The sequence below is a fragment of the Papio anubis genome, chromosome 17, assembly GCF_008728515.1.
Source record: "Papio anubis isolate 15944 chromosome 17, Panubis1.0, whole genome shotgun sequence".
In the NCBI taxonomy this organism is placed as follows: domain Eukaryota; kingdom Metazoa; phylum Chordata; class Mammalia; order Primates; family Cercopithecidae; genus Papio; species Papio anubis.
The window spans coordinates 7,762,226-7,783,723 of NC_044992.1; the positions used below are offsets into that span (position 1 = coordinate 7,762,226).

At 49.2% G+C, this 21,498-nt stretch overlaps 1 protein-coding gene and 1 pseudogene across 4 annotated transcripts in view; one reads left to right on the forward strand and one right to left on the reverse strand.

Annotated features, from left to right (window-relative positions):
• CTC1 (CST telomere replication complex component 1) overlaps positions 1-20,438 on the reverse strand; it is a 22,810-nt gene extending 2,372 nt beyond the window's left edge. Inside the window, exons 1-23 of one of the 3 annotated variants that reach the window (XM_009189631.4) lie at positions 20,355-20,438; positions 15,496-15,659; positions 10,134-10,371; positions 9,773-9,984; positions 9,138-9,282; positions 7,830-8,114; positions 7,603-7,731; positions 6,824-7,056; positions 6,520-6,697; positions 6,226-6,426; positions 4,678-4,804; positions 4,133-4,247; positions 3,795-3,999; positions 3,498-3,587; positions 3,049-3,242; positions 2,379-2,467; positions 2,110-2,284; positions 1,711-1,788; positions 1,111-1,255; positions 951-1,015; positions 536-701; positions 311-437; positions 1-144 (exon numbers count right to left, since the gene is read on the reverse strand). The exon at positions 1-144 is cut by the window's left edge and continues 2,372 nt beyond it. In XM_009189631.4, coding sequence (XP_009187895.1) covers positions 5-144; positions 311-437; positions 536-701; positions 951-1,015; positions 1,111-1,255; positions 1,711-1,788; positions 2,110-2,284; positions 2,379-2,467; positions 3,049-3,242; positions 3,498-3,587; positions 3,795-3,999; positions 4,133-4,247; positions 4,678-4,804; positions 6,226-6,426; positions 6,520-6,697; positions 6,824-7,056; positions 7,603-7,731; positions 7,830-8,114; positions 9,138-9,282; positions 9,773-9,984; positions 10,134-10,371; positions 15,496-15,659; positions 20,355-20,387 — 3,534 coding nt within the window. In that variant the 5' untranslated portion in view covers positions 20,388-20,438 and the 3' untranslated portion in view covers positions 1-4. Of the gene's footprint in view, positions 145-310; positions 438-535; positions 702-950; positions 1,016-1,110; positions 1,256-1,710; positions 1,789-2,109; positions 2,285-2,378; positions 2,468-3,048; positions 3,243-3,497; positions 3,588-3,674; positions 4,000-4,132; positions 4,248-4,677; positions 4,805-6,225; positions 6,427-6,519; positions 6,698-6,823; positions 7,057-7,602; positions 7,732-7,829; positions 8,115-9,137; positions 9,283-9,772; positions 9,985-10,133; positions 10,372-15,495; positions 15,660-17,954; positions 18,243-20,354 lie in introns of those variants that run through there. The other 2 variants (XM_003912304.4, XM_009189630.4) reach the window with 2 other exon arrangements.
• LOC103878635 lies at positions 13,291-13,708 on the forward strand (annotated as a pseudogene). The gene has a single exon (XR_638886.4). The product of XR_638886.4 is annotated as a cytochrome c oxidase subunit 6B1 pseudogene (transcript).
• Positions 20,439-21,498: the final 1,060 nt, after the last annotated feature.

Sequence of the window (21,498 nt, forward strand, 5' to 3'; positions counted from 1 at the left end):
TCAGTTAACAGGAGGAAGCACGGGCCCCCAGAGAGCTGGAGTGCTCTGACTCTCGGATGGAAAGGCAGGACAATCGGAGCCTGGGGTTCACGTGAGTCAGGAAAGGGAGCTCTCCACACTGGAATCGCTGTAGCCGAGGAGGTTCTGAGGTGGGAAGAGAAGAAAAACACACATCTCAGGCATGTGGCTTTCAGTTCCTACCCACCATTCTCCTCCCTAACTCCAGAAATTCCCCATCAGTCTCGCATCCCTCTTCCTCCCAGGGACCCATCTATCTGTATCACCATGATCCCCTCATCTCCAACCTTACCTAATGGGACGATCTTAGACGGTTTCCTTTCCAGCTCAAAAGAAAGCACAATAGGTCGGAGGACGGAGGGGCTAGTACAAAGTGTCCAGAGGAACATGGTCATAGGCTCGTCAACCCTGGCTGAGGACTAGAAAAAGAAGGTCAAGGTTAACTAGCTCCTAAATCCTCTGCCAAAAGCCCAGGAATCTGGGTATACTGAGTCCCTCCGTCCCAGCCACATCACACCTCAAGTTGGGCTCCAGGCCCTGCAAACTGCAAGCCCACTCTGCCCGGCACTCGCACGAACTCCAGGAGGGAGGCCCACTCTCTAGGACACAGCCCTAGTGCTGCTGCGACATGGTGATTCCTACAGGTCACCACGGCTTCGGCAGTCCCGTCCTCCACCAGGAGCCTATGGGGAGCAGGGGGAAATACAAACGCCTACAGCAACCCAGTTTGCCAACAGCCCGGACCCAACATGCCTCCCTCCCCACTGTTTGCAGTCTTTGGCTCAAAGATTTAGGAGCTTACCCTCATTCATTCGTTCAAAAAATATTCAGCAATTCTCATGAGCCAGGAATTATGCTAATGTAGAAATTGCAGATAGACAAAGTGGTCTAATAAGAAAATGGCACAATGGGTGCCTGCCTTGTGCTCTCACCTGATGGTGGCCTGGCTTACAGATGTCTGTGTAGGGCATGTGGGGCCCAGCCGACTGCACTTTCCCTGGGATGAAGACAGTGGTTGGAAAAGTCCTCTTGGTCCCATCACATCCCTCTGGCACTCCATACCCAGTTCAGCCTGTTCCTTCCCTCCCTTACCTGGGGGCAGATGCTGGTACAATAAGCACACACCCAGAAGAGCTGAAGGCTGAAGACGGAGACGATATGGCAAGAGGTAGTGGCCTGGAATGGGGACTGACCACCCTGCAGAAGTTGAGCCAGGTAGATGTAGGGCAGGGGAACGCTAAATAAATACAGAGAGACAGACACAGGGGTCAAGAAACAGAACAGGCAAAGGGGTTCTGAAAGCAGGGTGGGTCTAGGAGGACATACAGGGCATCAGGATGGGGACAGCAGTGGGTTCCATGTGCTCCTAGAAGCCCCATCCCCTGCCCCCATTTTAATTCCTGATCTCTGATAGTCACTGGTTATTTTTCAGGTTTGAACACCATGATGTTAGCCAAGACATATTTGCATGTTAGACTGAAAAGCCTTCAAAAGCCTAGAACACTAAATGATTCTGGCTACAATGATAGGCACAGAGCATTTTTTATTTGGGGTAGAGGAGCTCCTCTGACTCAACACATCTTGTTGGGATTGGAGAAGACTGTAGTGATGGCAAAATCTTCAGAACCAGGGATATGTGGGAGATGCAGATGTGAAGCCAGGAAGTTTAGGGGTTGGGGTCTGGGCACTGACCTGATGGTGGTCTCAGGGGGAAAACTCAGGACCTGCACGTAAGTGGATGACCGGAAACAGCAATAAACATTGTGAGATCTGCAAGTGGAAGAGGAATAGTTAGTGACCAGGAAGACAAGACAAATTGGGGTAGAAGCTGGGACTCAGAGATCAAGCACCACAGACTGGCCACTCCCCCTGAGGGACATACCCTGGCCATGGCCCTACCAAAGCTAGGGGAAGACTAGGAGGAGGACCAGACTGCAATACCTCATGAGGGTACTGGGCACAAATGGCAGACTGATATATGGAAAGCTGTATGAAAGAAAAGGGGTCGCTGCAGCAAAGGTAAGCAGAGATGAACATTCCAGAGAGCTACATCAGTAGCAAGAGGAGGCAGGTGACACTACACATCTTCACCTGGAAACCCTTTTCTCCAGCTGGCTAAAGTGGACCCGGGCTCCTGGAAGGAGTCCTAGTGAGGGAGGCAAGTGGGGGTCTTCGATATATACATCCAGGTGAGGGGGGAATTCACAGTCAGCAGTCTCAAGAGCGACGGTTAGCTTCACACACCTTCTCATGGCCCCCGTGTTCCCTACAGAAGGAAGGTAGGTGTTAGTAGGATCTGTGAAGTCCACAAAGGCCCATCACTCTATTTCATACTTTCCCCACAAAGGAAGGTTCATTACCCAGCTTCATCCAGAGAGAGGCCACAAGGGGTTCACACAGTGTCCGTGACAAAATCTCAGCGGAGAAAGACACCAAGGAATCTGTGAGACTGGAAGGTCAGGGAAATACACTGTGAATGGAGGCATAAGAAAGCATAGAGTGGAGACAGTCAGATCCAAGGCAGAAAATGGAACTAAAGTATCTGCTAGAATTTCATATATAAAGTCCTGAGAAGCCCTGAGCTCCGCCACACTGCACACTAAGGGCTTATGCGAAAAAGAGGGTTGTGGCAGATCATTCGAAACCCGCACAAGGTGGCTCACGCCCCTAAATCCCAGCACTTGGGAGACTGAGGTGGGAGCTCGAGACCAGACTGGCCAACATGGCAAAACCCTGTCTCTACTAAAAATACAAAAAAATTAGCTGGGCGTGGTGGCGTGCACCCCTATAATCCCAGCTACTTGGGAGGCTGAAGTGGGAGAATCCTTTGAACAGGGGAAGCAGAGGTTTCAGTGAGCTGAGATCAGGCCATTGCACTCTGGCCTAGGCAACAGAGCAAGACTCTGTCTCAAAAAAAAAAAAACAAAAGAAATACCTACTGCAAAAGAAAATGAAGTCTTCACCAAACCCAGGTAGCTTGCGAGAAGAGAAAGTGGCCAAATTAATCAGAGGGGCTTGGTGGACATTTACTTGTCACTGAGCAGGTCGGTCAGTGAGGATTCAGGCAGTGCCTTGTTTGCATCCAGCACATCTTGGATATCCTGGGAGCTTTCAAGCTCCAGAGTCCAGTTGTCCTGGACAGTGAGGCAGGATGCACAGGCAGCCAACTCCAGAGGACGCCGAGATATGCAGGATGAACCATCCTTCTCAAACAACATTGGTGTCTGCACAGAAATGGGAAGATGACTGTCTGTGAGTGTGTGCTAGTCCAGTGGGAGGTTCACAAAATATTCTGACCCAATTTTGTTCTTTCTGGAACATGGAGAAGGAAGTGTGTCAACACACACAGGCTTTCTGGTATATCTAAGTCCAGCCTTCTTCCAGAAGGCCTAGAGAGTGACCAGGCACTGGCATGCCTCTTCAGACCCCAACCCCTAAAAAGCTTTCTGGGGAAAGGAATGATGAAGTAGAGCACTCACAGGGGGGCCAGGAGCTACGAGTCGGTACACTTGCCCCGGGTGCAAGAACTCAAACCAGCGGACTGAAGCGCCAAAGAAAATGAGGTGAACCTGTGAGGATGGAGAGCAAAGTGCTGGGGTCCCAGCCGGAGACTCAGGGCACAGGTCAGGTCCTGGGTCCCTGGAGTCCCAGTTTACCTTCTGATCCTTGTCGTCATTTCCCTGGGGCTCGGGCAGCCCCCATCCAGTCCCCTCCTTCCTCTGGGTGCCCCCAAGCCAGCTCCCCAACACACAGAAACTGAGGGTGGGCTTGGGCACCTCTGGACTTGCTCCTGGAGACACACAAAAATTCCGCTTCATGAGGGCCTCCTTGTGGCAGAGCAAGAAGAGTCGGCTCTGTCCTAGGTGGGGTCCCTCCGGGCTGGTGGGATCTGTCTGAGGTATTGAGGGTGTTGCTGAATGAAGGGAGGGCCTGGGCACAGGCAGGATCAGGGCATCAGCCAGAAAGAACTGGACATAGACTCTGTTGGGAGAGACAAGAAACAGATTTCTTAGTGATGCAGGCATTGGGTATTTTGGTCCCCAGAGTCCCACTCCTTTCACCAGGCCCTTCCTTCCCCCCAGACTCAGGACAACCATGACCCCAAGCAGCCAACCTGGCCTGCTGCTTCTGGATGAAGCCTGGCACGCTCAGCTCCTTCCAGGAAGGGAAGCTGCTTCTCACGTCCCTCTCTATGATCAACTGAAACCTCTCTGCCCTCACCAGGCAGCCTAGAGGAAGAAAGTTTTCTATCTTGACAAGAAAGGAGACCTGTGGGGTGGGTTGCGAGGCAGACCATCCTACCGGTCTCACTGCCCATCCCAGGCCAGAGCTGCTGCCCTAACATGACATGAAAGCCCACACCTGACCCCCACCTTAGAGGGGTGACACCTTCTCTCCAAACTAAGAATGTAGGAGACACAGTTGTAATCCTGGAGTGCGCGTTAGGAGCTATGGTGGAGAAATGCGTGCTGGAAATTCTGGCTAGGGGTCCTCTTGCTCCTGCTCTCCGCCTGCCATACCAGTCTCCCAGAAGTTGTTGATTGACATGTGTCACTTCAGCATCTCTAGTAAATCCCAGCAGACTTTTCCTCCCAGGATCCCCTGGCTGTGAGAACCACCACCCCACCACCATCTTCTTTCCCCATCTGAACTCCAAACCTATCAGCCGCGGGTCACTGAGGGGTTGAGAGTGCTTGGCCAGGAGCAGGCAGGGCAGGGAGCCACTTTGGTCCCGAAGTTGCAGACAACCTTTATGAGATGAAGCTACCAGAACCCCAAGTAAAACCTGCAAGAAGATGAAGGTTGAGTTACCAAATGTTTATTCAGCAAATACTGAGCATCTACTATTTGCCAGATGCTGTATTACATGGTAAAGCTACAAAGTGAACAAAAAAGACATGTCTCTGATTCCAAAGAACTTATATTCAAGTGAGGTAGACAGACATAAAAAAACACACATGCATTCGCACATTTTGTAGAAGAGAAAGGGTACAAATAGAGGTTACAGGTAAGAGGCCATGCGGGATCTCATAGGACACAATGAGACGTTTGATTTTACTTTATATGCACTGGGAGAGGCATGCAAAGAATTTAAGCTGGGCGCAGTGGCTCACGCCTGTAATCCTAGCACTTTGGGAGGCCAAGGCAGAAGGATCATTTGAGCTCAGGAGATGGAAATCAGCCTGGCAACATAGAGAGACCCCATCTCTAAAAATCAAAGAATGTAAAAATTAACCCAGGCTGGGTGCAGTGGCTCATGCCTGTAATCCCAGCACTTTGGGAGGCTGAGGCAGGCAGATCACTCAAGTCCAAGAATTCAAGACCAGCCTGGGAAACATGGCAAAATCCCATCTCTACAAAAACACAAAAATTAGCTGGACGTGTGATGGATGCCCACAGTCCCAGCTACTCGGGAGGCTGAGGTGGGAGGACTGCTTGAGCCCAGGAGGCAAGGTCGCAGTGAGCCAAGATAGAGCCACTGCACTCTAGCCTGGGTGACAGAGCAAGACCCTGTTCCAAAAAAATAAAAAAAGAAAATTAGCCAAGGATGGTGGTGAACACCCGTAGTCTCAGCTACTTGGGAGGCTGAGGTGGGAAGATCACTTGAACCTGGGAGGTCGAGGCTGCAATGAGCCATGATCGTGCCAATGCACTCTAGCCTGGGCTACAGAGCAAGATCCTGTCTCGAAAAAAAGGATTTAAACAAGAGAGTTCTGTAATACAAGTTTCACTTTTTTTTTAACTTCCTTTTTTTTCCTGAGTCTTGCTCTGTTGCCCAGGTTAGAGTGCAGTGGTGTGATCTTGCCTACACTATATCCTTGATTTCTCAGGCTCAAGCGGTCCTACCTCAGCCTCCTGAGTAGCTGGGACCATAGGCACGTGCCACCACACCTAATTAAAACAAAATTTTTGTAGCAACAAGGTCTCTACCCAGGCTGGTCTCAAACTCCTGGGCTCCAGTGATCCTCATGCCTTAGCCTCCCAAAGTGTTGGGATTACAGCCATGAGCCACTGTGCCTGGCATATCCCCCTTTCTAGTTGCTGCAGAGAGAATGAACTGGAGGGGCCAACAACAGATGAAGTGGTCTGCTTAGAAGGCTAGTGTAGTCAAAATGACAAAAAAATGATAGTAACCGAGACTAGGGTCGTGGCAATAAGGATGACAAAAAAAGGAAGTCCCCTGAGTCCTGCAAGGGCCCCCCTTACCTGGGCTGGGTGGAAGGCAGAGGGCAGCAGACACAGCCAGGACCAAGCCAGGCGGCGATTGAGTTGGCAGCTGGACAGGTGAGAGGCCTCTGGGAGGGGCAGAAGGGCCTTAGGGTCAAAGGAGGCCCAGGCCTTACGCTGTCCTTCCTCTTTCAGGGTGGCCAGAGTGGGGAAGGAGGAGGGAGTCTGTAGCCGAGTGTACTGTCAAGGAGGGAAGAAAAACCGGGAGTGTGTCCCGTGGGCCCCAGGTGTCCTCCGGTGTTCTGCCACCATCCTTCTCCCACATCCTCATACTTTCTGGAGGGGACAGTGATGTGGCTCTTCAAGGATCTCACTGTGCGGATTCCGAACAGGGCTGCCTGGCGGAGCTAGAAGATCCAGGGTAGGAGCCAGGAGTTGCAGTCCCAGGCCGGGGCTCCCAGGAGAGGAATGCTGCAGGAACTGGTGGTGTCTCAGCACATGGGGACACAGCCTTGGCCAGGAAAAGCAGCGTAGTCACTTCCCCTGAAGAGCCTGTCTCTTCAAGAATCCCGCTCTCCTTGCCAAGGAAGTGTGCTACTCCCACTGCCTCCCCGCCCTGGGCCCTCAGCCTCCTCACTTGCAGGCCAGCTCCTCCAGGGCCTTGGTAGCCCACAGGTATAGGGGAAGTCCTAACTGACGTTCCCACACCAACTGCTCATACAGGGAGGCCCCGTAGGCTTGACGGGATGAGTGAGTCCCAGGCTTCTGACGAGAGAAGCTTTGAAGCAGAACGGCGCCACGGAGGCAGGGGGCGAGCACTGGCCTTCTTGTCCCCCCACCCACTGACTGGAGCAGGTGAACATCCTGGAGCTGGGGGAAAGCAGAGAAAATGAAAAAGCAGAGATGAAGCCCCCAACTCAATGAACCCAGGAAATGTTCACTGCACTTTGCCACTGCCTGGGTCCCAGGAAGAAGGAAAACAATTTCTCCCACGTGGGCTGGCCTTGCTTTCCATTACAACCCACGCCCACTGCGGTCAGCCTTCATCTCCCATGAGCTCCACTCAGTCTTGCTGTGGGCTGGGTGGCTCCAGGATGAACAGACATGGCTGAGGCTTCTCACCAGGTTGCCTGAGATCATCCCAGCCCCAGACCTGTGCTTCAGCCATCTCCTCCTCCAGGTGAAAGGCCCTTCTGTAAAGGAGATGCTCTGGCCACAACTCCTCCTCACAGTGCCCAAGACTCTAATCCTTTTTGATGTAAACTTCTGTCCAAGTTATCCTGAACAAAAGTGACCCCCAACACACACTTTTTATTTCTGTATTTCTAGATAACCACCCTGCTGCAGAAAAGGAGCCCATGAAGGTAAGAGAAGCTGCAGAGGTCTCTTTTCGTTATCAGCCCTGATCTCACATACCTGCAGACATACTCCTGGTCGCATTACCCGCCTGAGGCCACGGAACTGCTGGTAGGCAAGGCAGAGCCCCAGCTGCCCATCCAGCTCATAGACGCCAGCGGGCTCATTCAACACACCAGTCACTGCTCCCTGCAAACAGGCCGAGGTCCAGTTGACTGCTATTTTCTTCCTCTTTGAAGACCCCCATTTCCGGCCCCTCAAGCTCCAGGATCTCTCCCTGTGCTCACCGAATAGGACAGGAGTCTAGAATACCGGACAAGACCTTTTGGATCCTTCTCATCCTCGGAAACGCTGGGCATGGGGAGTGGTTTGGGATCAGTCTCTAAGAGGGGTCCTTCCAGCTCCAGTTCCAGCTCCTGCACACATTCTGGTTTCAGCAGCAACAAACGGGAGGACTGACTGGTCATCCAAACATGGTGGCGCTGACCACGGATCTTGGACACTCGCAGTTCTGTCAGCACATAGGCTGTACCAGGCCGAAGGGCTCTGTGCCACACCAACTGGGCAGGGACCTGGCTTGTGCAGAAACAGGCAATGTGGCACAAGGGACCCCAACACTGCCGCTCTGCCAGAGTCCCTTTCCCTCATGATTTGAACTCAGAGACCTGCCCCCTGTGAATCTCTCCTCACTTCTCCGTCTTCCTTATGTCTGCCAACTAAACCTTAGCGTCTCTCCTCTCTCACAGGAGATGCCAAATTATTTCCTAACCACTTCCCCAACATATAAACCATCCCTAAAACTTCCTTCAAAACACATACATATTCCATTGAGAAAAGTGTGCCCTATCCCACCCCATAACACACAAACAACATTCATTCATGTAATCCATATGTATTGAGTAGATATGTATCCAGTATTGGGACTGATATCAAGGGAAGTATGATAAACTGTTCTTCTCCAACATACCGAGACCCTATTTCTACAAAATACACATATTTTTAAATTTTTTATAAAAAGGAAAAGAAACATTATTCAGATACTTATATGTCATAAAACAATGGTTAGAATAAAAATTAATGATTTACAATTTCTACCTTGGGTACTATGCTCAGTACCTGGGTAAAAGGATGGATCATACCCCAAACCTCAGAATCATAAAATATCCCCAGCTAATAAACAAGCACATGCACCTGAGTCTAAAAGCTGAAATTATGAAAATAAAATTGTACCAGTTAATGCAAAAAGAGTCAACAGTAAGTACCAAGTTGTTGTTTTTTTTAATGCCTGTATTCAATGTCTCAATGGTATTAAGATGAGTGATTTCTTTGGTCATCTTCCACAAGTCAGTGTGGCAGTTTTTAAAAGGTCACATACAATCTCAGAGCTGTGTGCTCAAGTGAATTGCAAAGCGGAAAGTCTACTTCCTCTATGCACAAGCATTTCCTGGAATCTTCTCCCAACAGCGCGATTCCAGAAAACAGCTTTCCCCAGCTGTCCTCCTTTCCTACATGGCTTCTCCTACGATGTTATCTTTCCTACTGAAAGTTCTAACACCCTCCCCGACTTCCACGGCTGAAATGACCCCAATCCTCACCTGCACGATGACAGACACGTGGGTGACAGCTGGGGGTGATCTACCAAGAGACAGGGTGAAGTAAGCTTTCTGCTTACTTTTCACCAGAGCACTCAGTCGAACCAGATTCCCAGCCAGGTTTCGCTGCACACCTCTGAGCTTGTTTCTAAGAAGGAAGAAAAAGCCCTGTAATCCCAGCTACTCAGGAGGCTGAGGGAGGAGAATCACTTGAACCTGGAAGGCAGAGGTTGCAGTGAGCTGAGATCACGCCATTGAACTCCAGCCTGGGCAGCAAGAGTGAAACTCCGTCTCAAAAAAAGAAAAAAAAAAAGCAGCAGTCATCTTTATTTCTCTTCTTTTTCCCTACAAATGCTGTCCCTTCCACAGTAAAGAATAACCTGGTAGTGATACAAAATGTCCACAGCCCAAAGCTAGGTATGCTAAAAACCTTCAAAATTCTCTTGCCCCATCAGATAAGGCACAGATCCCCTGAAAAACCCTTCTCTTTACCTTCTTAATATTCAAAGCCCACCATTCCCTTGATTTGGAACATTCCGTCTATATTACTATCAATGCCCTTCTTTCTCTCCCTCCACTGACCCACCATCAGCCTCCGATTTCACAGTGTCCCCGCCATGCCTAGAGGGGGAACTTACCTGAGCCTGAGCAGGCGGGAAGCACTCTCTGGGTAGAGGACAGGGATAGGAGTGAGCGGGCCAGGACTGACGGTCAAAGGAAACACTGGCACAGGGGCATCCCACAGCTCCAAGTGCCCCTCCCCTGAGCAATTCCACCTGGCAGGAGGGAGGTAACTCCAATGGGGGAACAGAAAAAGATGGCCCAACCAAGAAAGGTCCAGGTCGATGAGCTAAAAAAGACCAAGAGCAAGGGTTAATCAGGACCTTAGCACCCTATCCACCCACCTCCCCGCCTGTGTCCTCAGAGACTTAATTGTCTTGATCCTTGGACACCATTCTTGTTAGGATCTGTGGCATGTGACCTCCACCTTCCACTCACCTCACAGCTCAGGACACCAGTGTTATCTCTCACATAGAGGCTTCCGTTCCTGCACTCTTGTTCCAAGTCCCCCGGGAGGTCTGTTAGTGTCCCTAAAAGCAACAGCTGCTCTCGGGGCAGGGGGCTCCCATTTGGTCCAGCCTCTTGGGCCCAGGCCTGGTATGCAGTACTGCTCCAGGACAGATGGCTACAGCATGGGAGATGCTGGTGAGTCTTGAGGTCCTGTACTGAGACGAAGCTGTAGAGTGAAGGGAACAGAGGTCCTGCAAAGACAGGTCCAAGCCTAGTAGGTAACTCTCAACCCTGACAAACACTCAAGAGCCCAAGGAAAGGTTGCAGGGGAACATGGACTAAGCGGTGAGTTTGATTAAAGGGGTAAAACCTGGGGCTAAAGGCCTAAGAAAATAAGGATGCAGGCGGGCACAGTGGCTTGCACCTGTAATCCTAGCACTTGGAGAGGCCAAGGCGGGTGGATCACCTGAGGTCAGGAGTTTGAGACCAGCCTGGCCAACATAGTGAAACCCCATCTCTACTAAAAATACAAAAAATAAGCTGGGCATGGTGGTGGGCACCTGTAACCCCAGCTTCTTGGGATGCTGAGGCAGGAGAATTGCTTGAACCCAGGAGATGGAGGTTGCAGTGAGCCAAGATCACGCCATTGCACTCCAGCTTGGGCAACAGAGTGAGACTCTGTCTCAAAAAAAAAGGAAAAAGAAAATAAGGATGGGATCTGAGTCCAATTCTGTGCTGAACAGTATCTTCAACAAGATGGTGCCAGGGAGAGGACCCAGAGAAATGAAATAGGAATGCATGAGCGGCCTGAGGAAATGAATGTGTGGGGAGAACACTTTGTAAATAACAAAGGCAATTCTCTTGAAAGCATCTCAGCTCTTAGCTCCAGAGAGAACTTAATGGGACCACTTAGGCATCTAAGGGTCCAACTACAATGACGCCAGCCAAGTTCCTTTCTAGTCTAGAATAGCACAGTACTAGAGACTAGGGGGGAAGCTGAGGCTGAGATGTGGGTGTTGGATGTGATACAAATAATAGTTAAATTATCAAAGTTGAGATAAATTCACCTTTCTGTAATACCATTATTCTCACTTGCTTGTATTCCCCTGATTTTTTTTTTTTTTTTTTTTTTTTTTTGAGATAAGAGTCTCACCCTTTCGCCCAGGCTGGAGGGAAATCAAGACTGAAATCTTGAACTCTCTCCAGACGGGGTTTCACCATGTTGGCCTGGCTGGTCTCGAACTCCTGACCTCAGGTGATCCATCTGCCTCAGCCACCCAAAGTGCTGGGATTACAGGCATGAGCCACCATGCCCGGCCACCATGACTTTTTTTCAGTGGAAATGAAAAGGATGGAGTTACAAAACATCACAATTAATCCTCCCTGTTGGACTCAAGAACATTATGCACAAATGAATATTAAAGAGAGAGAATGGGCCAGGCATGGTGGCTCATGCCTGTAATCCCAGCACTTTGGGAGGCCGAGGCAGGCAGATCATGAGGTCAGGAGATCAAGACCATCCCGGCGAACACGGTGAAACCCTGTCTCTACTAAAAATACAAAAAAATTAGCCGGGTGTGGTGGCGGGCGCCTGTAGTCCCACCTTCTAGGGAGGCTGAGGCAGGAGAATGGCGTGAACCCAGAAGGTGGCGTAACTTGCAGTGAGCGGAGATCGCGCCACTGCACTCCAGCCTGGGCGAGAGTGAGACTCCGTCTCAAAAAACAAAAAAGAAAAAAGGGAGAGAGAATGCTGTTCTAGAAGGCCACTCCCCTTCTGCATCTGGTCTCTTTCCCTAATGGCTTTGGAGAAGACACAGGGCAAAGACAGAAACTAATACATGTTGGCCCCTGCCATGCACACTATACTATACTGAGTCTGGTCAGGCTCAATATTGAATTTCCTTCTCCCCAAAACTCTGTAAACATCATCAATGGGGAAAGTCAGAGGCTTAGTACACAGAGGCATGGGTGGCAAAGCCAGGCGTGTCTCATTCAAAAGTCCATGTTCTTTCTCTGTGTTTTCCTACTTATCTGAAGTCCCAAGAAAAAGCAACCAGATAGAACTGTCTCCTTTTTTTTTTTTTTTTTTTTTTTTTTGAGACAGAGTCTTGCTGTGTCGCCTAGGCTAGAGTGTAGTGGTGTGATCTCGGCGAAAGGAAAAACAGTCCAGTGAAATAAAATGATAAAAAGGAAAAAAAATAACCCGTGTACAAGTACCCTCAGAAATTACTTTGGAATTAGGCCAAGCACAGTGGCTCATGCCTGTAATCCCAGCACTCTGGGAGGCCGAGGAGGGAGGATCACCTGAGGTTAGGAGTTTGAGACCAGTCTGGCCAACACGGTGAAACCCCGTCTCTACCAAAAATACAAAATTAGCCAGGCATGGTGGCAAGCGCCTGTAATCCCAGCTACTTGGAAGGCTGAGGCAGGAGAATTGCTTGAATCTGGAAGGCAGAGATTGCAGTGAGCAGAGATCGTGACACTGTACTTCAGCCTGGGCCACAAGAGCAAAACCCCGTCTCAAAAAAAAAACAAAACTTTGGAATTAACAAAACAAAAATATCATTTAATACCTACCAAATAGGCAAAAATAAATAAAAATAATTTTTAACCAAGGTAAACACAGGCTCAAGATATGCATATACACTATCGGCCGGGCATGGTAGCTCATGCCTATAATCCCAACACTTTGGGAGGCTGAGGTGGGCAGATCACCTGAGGTCAGTAGTTCGAGACCAGCCTGGCCAACATGGCGAAACCCCATCTCTGCAAAAATACAAAAATTAGCCAGGTGTGATGGCAGGCATCTGTAATCCCAGCATCTTGGAAGGCTGAGACAGAAGAATCACTTGAACCTGGGAAGTGGAACTTGCGGTGAGCTGAGATGATGCCATTGCACTCCAGCCTGGGTGACAGGGCGAGACTCCGTCTCAAAAAACAAAAAACAAACAAACAACCACAAACAAAAAAAGAAGTATACTGTTAAGCACAAAAAGCAAGTAGGGGCTCGGTGCAATGGTTCACACCTATAATCCCAGCACTCTGAAAGACCGAGATGGGGGATCACCTGAGGTCAGGAATTCGAGACCAGCATGGTCAATGTGGTGAAACCCTGTCTCTACTAAAAAATAAAAAAATTAAGTTGCATCTGGGGTGCCTTTAGGATTCAGCACCATGGCGGAAGAAGACATTGAGACCAAAATCAAGAACTACAAGACTGCCCCTTTTGACAGCCACTTCCCCAACCAGAACCAGACCAGGAACTGCTGGCAGAACTACTTGGACTTCCACCACTGTCAGAAGGCAATGACCGCTAAAGGAGGCGCTATCTCTGTGTGTGAATGGTACCAGTGTGTGTACCAGTCCCTCTGCCCCACATCCTGGGTCATAGACTGGGACGACCAACAGGCTGAAAGCACGTTTCCTGGGAAGATCTGAACTGGCTGCACCTCCCTGTCCTCTGTTCTCCGTCCTTCTCCCAGGATGGTGAAGGGGGACCTAGTACCCAGTGACCCCCACCCCGGGATCCTAAATAATCTCTTACCTGCTAATAAAAACTCATTAGAAGAGTGAAAAACAAACAAACAAACAAACAAAAATTAGCTGGTATGGTGGCGCATAGTTCCAGCTACTCAAGAGGCAGGATAATCACTAAAACCCAGGAGGCAGAGGTTGCAGTGGCCGGATCTCAGCTCACTGCAAGCCCCGCCTCCCGGGTTCACGCCATTCTCCTGCCTCAGCCTCCCGAGTAGCTGGGAGTACAGGCGCCCGCCACCTCGCCCAGCTAATTTTTTTTGTATTTTTAGTAGAGACGGGGTTTCACCATGTTAGCCAGGATGGTCTCGATCTCCTGACCTCGTGATCCGCCCGTCTCGGCCTCCCAAAGTGCTGGGATTACAGGCTTGAGCCACCGCGCCCGGCCCTCCGTCTTAAAAAAAAAAAAAAAAAAAAAAAGCAGGCCAGGCACAGTGGCTCATGCCTATAATACCCTGGGAGGCCACGGTAGGAGGACTGCTCGAGCCTAGGGGTTCAAGACCAGTGTGGCATGCACCTGTGGTCCTAGTTATGTGGGAGGCTGAGGCAGGAGAACTGCTTGAGCCCAGGAGGTAAAGGCTGTGAGCCATGTTTGCATCACTGCACTAGAGCCTGGGGGACAGAGCGAGACCCTGTCTCAAAAAAAAAAAAGAAAAACAAATTGCAGAGAGTATTTAAATAGGGTATGGTACCATTTATTTAAGGTCTACATGTGTGCAAAACTCTACATTATATTGCTTAAGGATAGATGCATGTGTAGTAAAAATATTAAAATATTTATTGGAATAATATATCCCATCTACAAGATAGTGATTACTTTTTTTTTTTTTTAATATATGGAGTTTCACTCTTGTCGCCCAGCTGCAGTGCAATGGCGATCTCGGCTCACTGCAACCTCTGCCTCCCGGGTTCAAGCGATTCTCCTGCCTCAGCCTCCCGAGTAGTTGGGGATTTTACAGGCAACCATTACCATGCCCGGCTAATTTTTGTATTTTTTTTTAGTACAGACAGTGTTCCACTATGTTGGCCAGGCTGGTCTCGAACTGCTGACCTCAGGTGATCCACCCGCCTTGGCCTCCCGAAGTGTTGGGATTACAGGTGTGAGCCACTGTGCCTGGCCGATAGTGATTACTTCTATGAGGCAATAAATAGTCTTCTTTTGCAGGACTTGTCATAGCCTCTAATATGTTAATAAACCCTATGACTCTCCCAGCGAAGTTTTATCATATTCAATTTCCCTCACACTTACTTAGCTATGAACCCCTTTTATTGTGCTTTACTAACATTGCCTAGAACACTTTTGGAAATGATAGTGTAGAAAAAAAAATGTGTATATATACGTATATCTACACATATATATACACATATGTATATATACGTATATATACACAAATATACACACATATATATACACACACACACACACACCCCCCTCGGAAGCCCTAAAACTCACATCTTAAACACAATGATCTGCACTTGGTAATGTCAAACAGCTCTCTGTATCTTTGTTTCTTAATACACAAAATAAAGATAATGCTAGCCTCTTTCCCCACTTTGAGAGTTCTTTTTCCAAATTTTCCTTCTCTCTTCCCCTCTTCTCCTTTTCTTTAATCTTCAGCCAATTCAGGAGAACTTTAGGAAAAGGAAAGCTTGCCAGTGTTAGAACAGAAAAGCTCTGCAGAAGCGGTATGTTTAGACTACCTTGTCCTCTGCTCACTCTCTCACTTGCCCTTTTTCTAACTACAGAACCTTACTTTTCAATCATGAATTCAGTACCCGCCCCTGCCCAGCCCCCACAACCGCCACCTCTCCTTACCTATAGCTGAGGGGCAGCGTAGAACCTTGATTCCTTCCCTGGGACAACCAGACAGTCTTCACACAATCAATTACCAATGGAGTCAACTGGACATGAGGCTGCTTGACAGCTGGACACAGGGTCTTTTGGATGAAGACCTGAGCATCCTCAAGCCAGGCTTGTTCCTGAGGAAAGTGAATTTAGTTAAATCATCTTGACTATCCGGCCCACCAAGGAAACTTGGGAAGAATAAAGGACTAGGAAAAAATATCCAGGCCGGGTGCAGTGGCTCACGCCTGTAATCCCAGCACTTTGGGAGGCTGAGGCAGGCAGATCACCTGAGGTTGGGAGTTCAAGACCAGCCTGACCAACATGGTGAAACCCTGTCTCTACTAAAAACACAAAATTAGCCAGGGGTGGTGGTGCACACCTGTAATCCCAGCTACTTGGGAGGCTGAGACAGGAGAATTGCTTGAACCCGGGAGGCAGAGGTTGTGGTGAGCCAAGATTGAGCCATTGCACTCCAGCCTGGGCAACAAGAGCGAAACTCCATCTCAAAAAGAAAAAGAAAAGTATATCCAGAGGGCACATGAAATGAAGATCAAAAGTAAAGGAGTTTAGAACTTGAAGAAACCTTAAAAGTCTTAGTCCAGCCATACCATAGACAGCTGGCCATCCAGTTTTGGTCTTGCCCCTTTCTCTAACAAACTTGTACTCATCCCATCTTACATGGAATCTAGTTCTAAAGTCAGTACGTTGAAAAGTGAGAATGGACAAAAACATTGTTGAACAATCCTTTAAATTGTTCATAAAGAAGAGGACAGGCTAGGTGCAGTGGCTCCTGCTTGTAATCCCAGCACGTTGGGAGGCCAAGGCGGGTGGATTGCTCGAGTCCAGGAGTTCAAGAACAGCCTGGACAACATGGCGAAATCACATCTCTACAAAAATACAAAAAGCCAGGTGTGGTGGCACACGCCTGTGGTTCCAGCTACTCGGGAGGCTGAGGTGCGAGGATCACCTGAGCCTGGAGCGGTTGAAACTTCAGTGAACCCGGATGGCGCCACTGCAGTCTGGCCTGGGTGACAAAGTGAGACACTGTCTCAAAAAAACCAAAACCAAAAATGAATAGGACATAGTCCCATACTATGTATAAGTGCCTAATAGTGGACAGTACATAAAAAGGATATAGGCAGAGTATAATTTTTAATCATTTTTTTATTCAAATATATGCATTTCCCACAAGCTAAATATATGCAAGATACAACCTCACTTGATTTGTTTCCTGTTGTCTTTTCAGCAAAGGTGTGGGCTTCCTGAGGAGGATACAGACTATCTTTGTATACCTGACACAGATTCTGGACACATAGTTGCCATTATATGTAAATAACTTTAGGAAAAAGGACCAGTTTAGCCTCCTCCCAGTGCCAGGCAGCTTTAACACACTTGGCAGTAGGTCCTTTATCCTTCTCCCTTAATGCTACTTCTAAGCCATTACAGCTCCTTCCCTGGTCCTCCAAGGTTCATATACTAACATCCTGGTCAATCTTTCACATTCTTTCTTTTTTTTTTTTTTTTTTTGAGATGGAGTCTTGCTCTGTTGCCCAGGTTGGAGTGCTGTGGCGCGATCTCGGCTCACTGCAACCTCCGCCTCCCGGGTTCAAGTGATTCTCCTGTCTCAGCCTCCCAAGTGGCTGGGATTACTGGCGTCCACCACCATGCCCAGCTAATTTTTTATATTTTTAGTAGAGACGAAGTTTCACCATGTTGGCCAGGCTGGTTTCGAACTCCTGAACTCAAGTGATCTGCCCGCCTCGGCCTCCCAAAGTGCTAGGATTACACACGTGAGCCACCGCGCCCGGCCCTGCCCTTCACATTCTTCTAATCTTAAGGAGCTTGAAAAGAGCTAGAAAAGCCAGTCTTAACCTAAATGCCCATCAACAGTAGACTGGATAAAGAAAATGTGGTACATATATACCATGGAATTACTATGCAGCCATAAAAAAGAATGAGATCACGTCCTCTGCTACAACATGGATACAGTTGGAGACCATCATCCTTAGCAAACTAACCCAAGAACACAAAACCAAATACCGCATGTTTGTTCCCACTTATAAGTGGGAGCTAAATAACAAGAACACATGAACACAAAGAGGGAAATAACAGACACTGGGGCCTACTTGAGGGTAGGAAGAGACAGATCGGAAAAAATACCCATCAAGTACTATGCTTAGTATAGGGGTGACGAAATAATCTCTATACCAAACCCCCGTGACATGAGGCTACCTACATAATAAACCTGTGCATGTCCCCCGAATCTAAAATAAAAGTTAAAAGGAAAAAAAACAAGGCTTCAAGTTTTAGATGTCTTCAGCATCCTTATGGACAGTCCTACAACTGACCTTCAGCCCACCTCAGCCAAACACTCATTCAAGGTCAGAGTTGTAGAAACTAGACCAAATCACCATTCAGAGTTGCCTCACCAGCATCATCAAAGTTCCGACTCTCACGCTTTTTGTCTTCCTCTCCCAGTATTCTTTTGTAGTTCCGTTTCTTGGATGGCCTATCCTTTGCTTGGTGCACTGAATACTATTGTCTCTCAGAGTGATCTCATGGCCATAAGGTGAAATTACCTAAGTTTTGTTAAAAAGGTAAATTCATGTTTTCATCTACTGAGTAAAAATGGAGCAGACTGGATGTGGTGGCTCTCGCCTGTAATCCCAGCACTTTGCGGGGCCAAGGTAGATCGCTTGAGCCCGGGAGTTCACCACTAACCTGGGCAACAAGGCAAAGACCCGTCTCTACAAAAAACAGAAAAATTAGCTGGGCATGCTGGCTCGTGCCTGTAGTCCCAGCTACTCAGGAGGCTGAGGTGAGAGGATCACCTGAGCCTGGTAAGGTTGAGACCAGCCTGGGCAACATGGTGAAACTCTAAAACAATTCAAAATTAGCTGGGTTAGCTGGGCGTGGTAGCACAGTCAGTAGTCCCAGCTACTTGGGAGGCTGAGGTGGGAGGATTGCTTGAGCCCAGGGAGGTTGAGGCTGCAGTGAGCAGTGATGGTGCCACTGCACTCTAGCCTGGGTGACAGAGTTAAGACCTTGTCTCAAAAAAAAAAAAAAAAAAAAGAGGGAGGAAGACCCAGATTAATACAGGCTGAAGTTTAAGAACACAATATGCTTTCCCACAATTATCTCAACCACTGCATGGGTTTAACAGCCATGGCCAGATGATGATTGTTCCTGCATGTCTACTTTAGCTGAGAACTCATTCCTGAGCTTTAGTCTTATCCATCTGCCAGACTCTCCATGGCCAACCCACAGGCAGCACACATGCCCAATACTGAACCTTTCACAAAACCCTCTCCTTCTCTAGAACTCTTCTGGTGTTATGTTCACTAACTTAGCAAACAGTACCCTTAACCAAATAGTTGTTCTATCCTGAAACCTAGGTGTCCTCCTTAACTCCTTCCTTTCCCTACATAAGTCCCAGTCCTGGCTAGGTGCGGTAGCTCACGCCTGTAATCCCAGCATTTTGGGAGGCTGAGGCGGGCAGATCACGAGGTCAGGAGATCAAGACCATCCTGGCTAACATGGTGAAAACCCGTCTCTACTAAAAAAAATAATAATAATAAAAATTAGCTGAGCATGCTGGCACGTGTCTATATGCCTGTAATCCCAGCTGGGAGGCTGAGGCAGGAGAATCGCTTGAACCTGGGAGGCAGAGGTTGCAGTGAGCCGAGATCGCCTCATTGCACTCCAGCCTGGTGACAAAGCTAGACTCCGTCTCTCAAAAAAAAAAAAAAAAAAAAAACCAAACCCAATCCTTTAGATTGTATTTTCTTAACATCTTGTTATTTATTTATTTATTTATTTGAGATGGAGTCTGGCTCTGCCGTCCAGGCTAGAGTGCAGTGGCGCGATCTCGGCTCATTGCAACCTCCACTTTCCAGGGTCAAGCGATTCTCCAGCCTCAGCTTCCCCAGCAGCTGGGATTACAGCTGGGATTACAGGCGTGTGCCACCACACCCAATTACCTTCATGTTAAAGTCGTTGCTCAGCAAGAGGTACAAAACTGTCAGTTCTGACCCCTCCACCACCATTCAATTGAACTTTTGAGTTTTTCAAACACCTGCTCTATCCTCCTGCCTTCGAACATGTGTCTGCTTCCGTCCTGAAACCCCTTCCGGCGCTTTTTTTTTTTGGCGGAGTCTCGCTCTGTTGCCCAGGCCGGAGTGCAGTGGCACAATCTCAGCTCACTGTAACCTCCGTCTCCCAGGCTCAAGCGATTCTCCTGCCTCAGCCTTCTAAGTAGCTGGGATTACAGGTGCGCGCCACCACGCCCGGCTATTTTTTGTATTTTTAGTAGAGATGGGGTTTCACCATGTTGGTCAGGCTGGTCGCCAACTCCTGACCTCAAGTGATTCGCCCGCCTCGGCCTCCCAAAGTGCCGGGATTATAGGCGTGTGCCACCACACCCGGCCCCTTTTGGCGCTTTTTGCCTTCTACACGCACTTCGGGTCTCAGACGCTTTTTCTTACTATGATTGCCCTTTTCCCCTACAGCTCCGTCAAGGGTCTTCTCCAGGAACCCACAGCCCCACAGTTACCCCATTAACCTGCTCCTGGTTTCCCACCGGGCTTAAACCCTAGAGAGTGCACGGAGGCCAGTTTAAGGCTCACAGTGGGCGCCGCGTGAATGAGGGAATAAACATTCGCAGAACCAGTAAGAGGTAAAGACCAAATAAACTCCACAACTACTGCCCATGGTCCGGACGCATTGTGAGCCCCACCCAGAGGAGACAAGAGGCAGAGGGGAAATAGGAAGAAAAAGAATATCTGTGACAAACAAGAAAAAAGGAACAAGGGACGAATAGCAGCACTCACAGAGGAAGAGGCCTGAGCCCCGCCAGCCGCCATGATGCGCCGGAGCTCCGCCTCCGGGAGGTGCGGATGCTCGTTAGAGAGAGGTAGAGGCCCTGGTGGCAATCACCGAGTAGAGGCAGATCTCATCCGCCACCTCCAGCTCCTTCTCGCTGCTTACCACCTCGCACCCTGGAGACTGCAGGCCGCCTCAGTCACCATCCCATCCAGTACCCCTGTCTCTTTCTCTGAGCTTTTAAGGAACAAGCCTGGCTCCTATCCCCCGCCCAGGCTGGGTCTGGTGGCACCTCCTCGGCCTCCTGCAACCCCCACTCGGGATTCATGGCGGATTCCTCCACGGCCCTCAAGCCTCCTGAGTAAGCTGATTCCTGGGCACCTGCACCACCACGCCCAGCTGAATTTTTTTTAGTGAGAGACGGGGTTTCCCCATGTGGCCAGGCTGGTCTCAAACTCCTGACTTCAGTGATTCACCCGCCTCAGCCTCCCAAAGTGCCTGGATTACAGGCGTGAGCCACCGCTCCTGGCCCTCTCTGATTTTTTTGAAACGGGGTCTCACTCTATCGCCCGGGCTGGAGTGCAGCGGCGCCATCTCGGTTCACTACAGCTTCGACCTCCCGGGCTCAAGCGATCCTCCCACCTCAGCCCATCGAGTGGCTGGGATCACAGGCGTGCACCGCCACACCCGGCTAATTTTTGTGTTTTTCATTAGAGACAGGGTTTCGCATTGTTGCCCAGACTGGTCTCGAACCCCTGGGCTCAAGCGATCCGCCCGCCTCGGGCTCCCTAAGTGCTCGGATTACAGGCGGGAGCCACCGCGCCCAGGCTCCGTCTCCCTTCTAAGTGACATCCTGTCCGGCATCCCGCAGGCCTTCACATGGATGGGGTGGGACAGCTCAGGAACTCAAACACAGCCCGCCTGGTGGAAGACTTCTAAGCATCTTTCAGTCACTTTGATCTTGCCAAGCAGAGAAGGGCTTGCTCGTAATGCCTCCAAAGTACACCTTTCACATGCTTGCGTTATAGCCTTAAATAACTGATGTCATTACTTAACTGTCCCCGCGTGGATGGGGAACAGAATGTATTTTCACAAACGTCAATTCAAGACAGATTTGTGCGAGAAACCACGTGGGGATAAACCTCTCCCCTC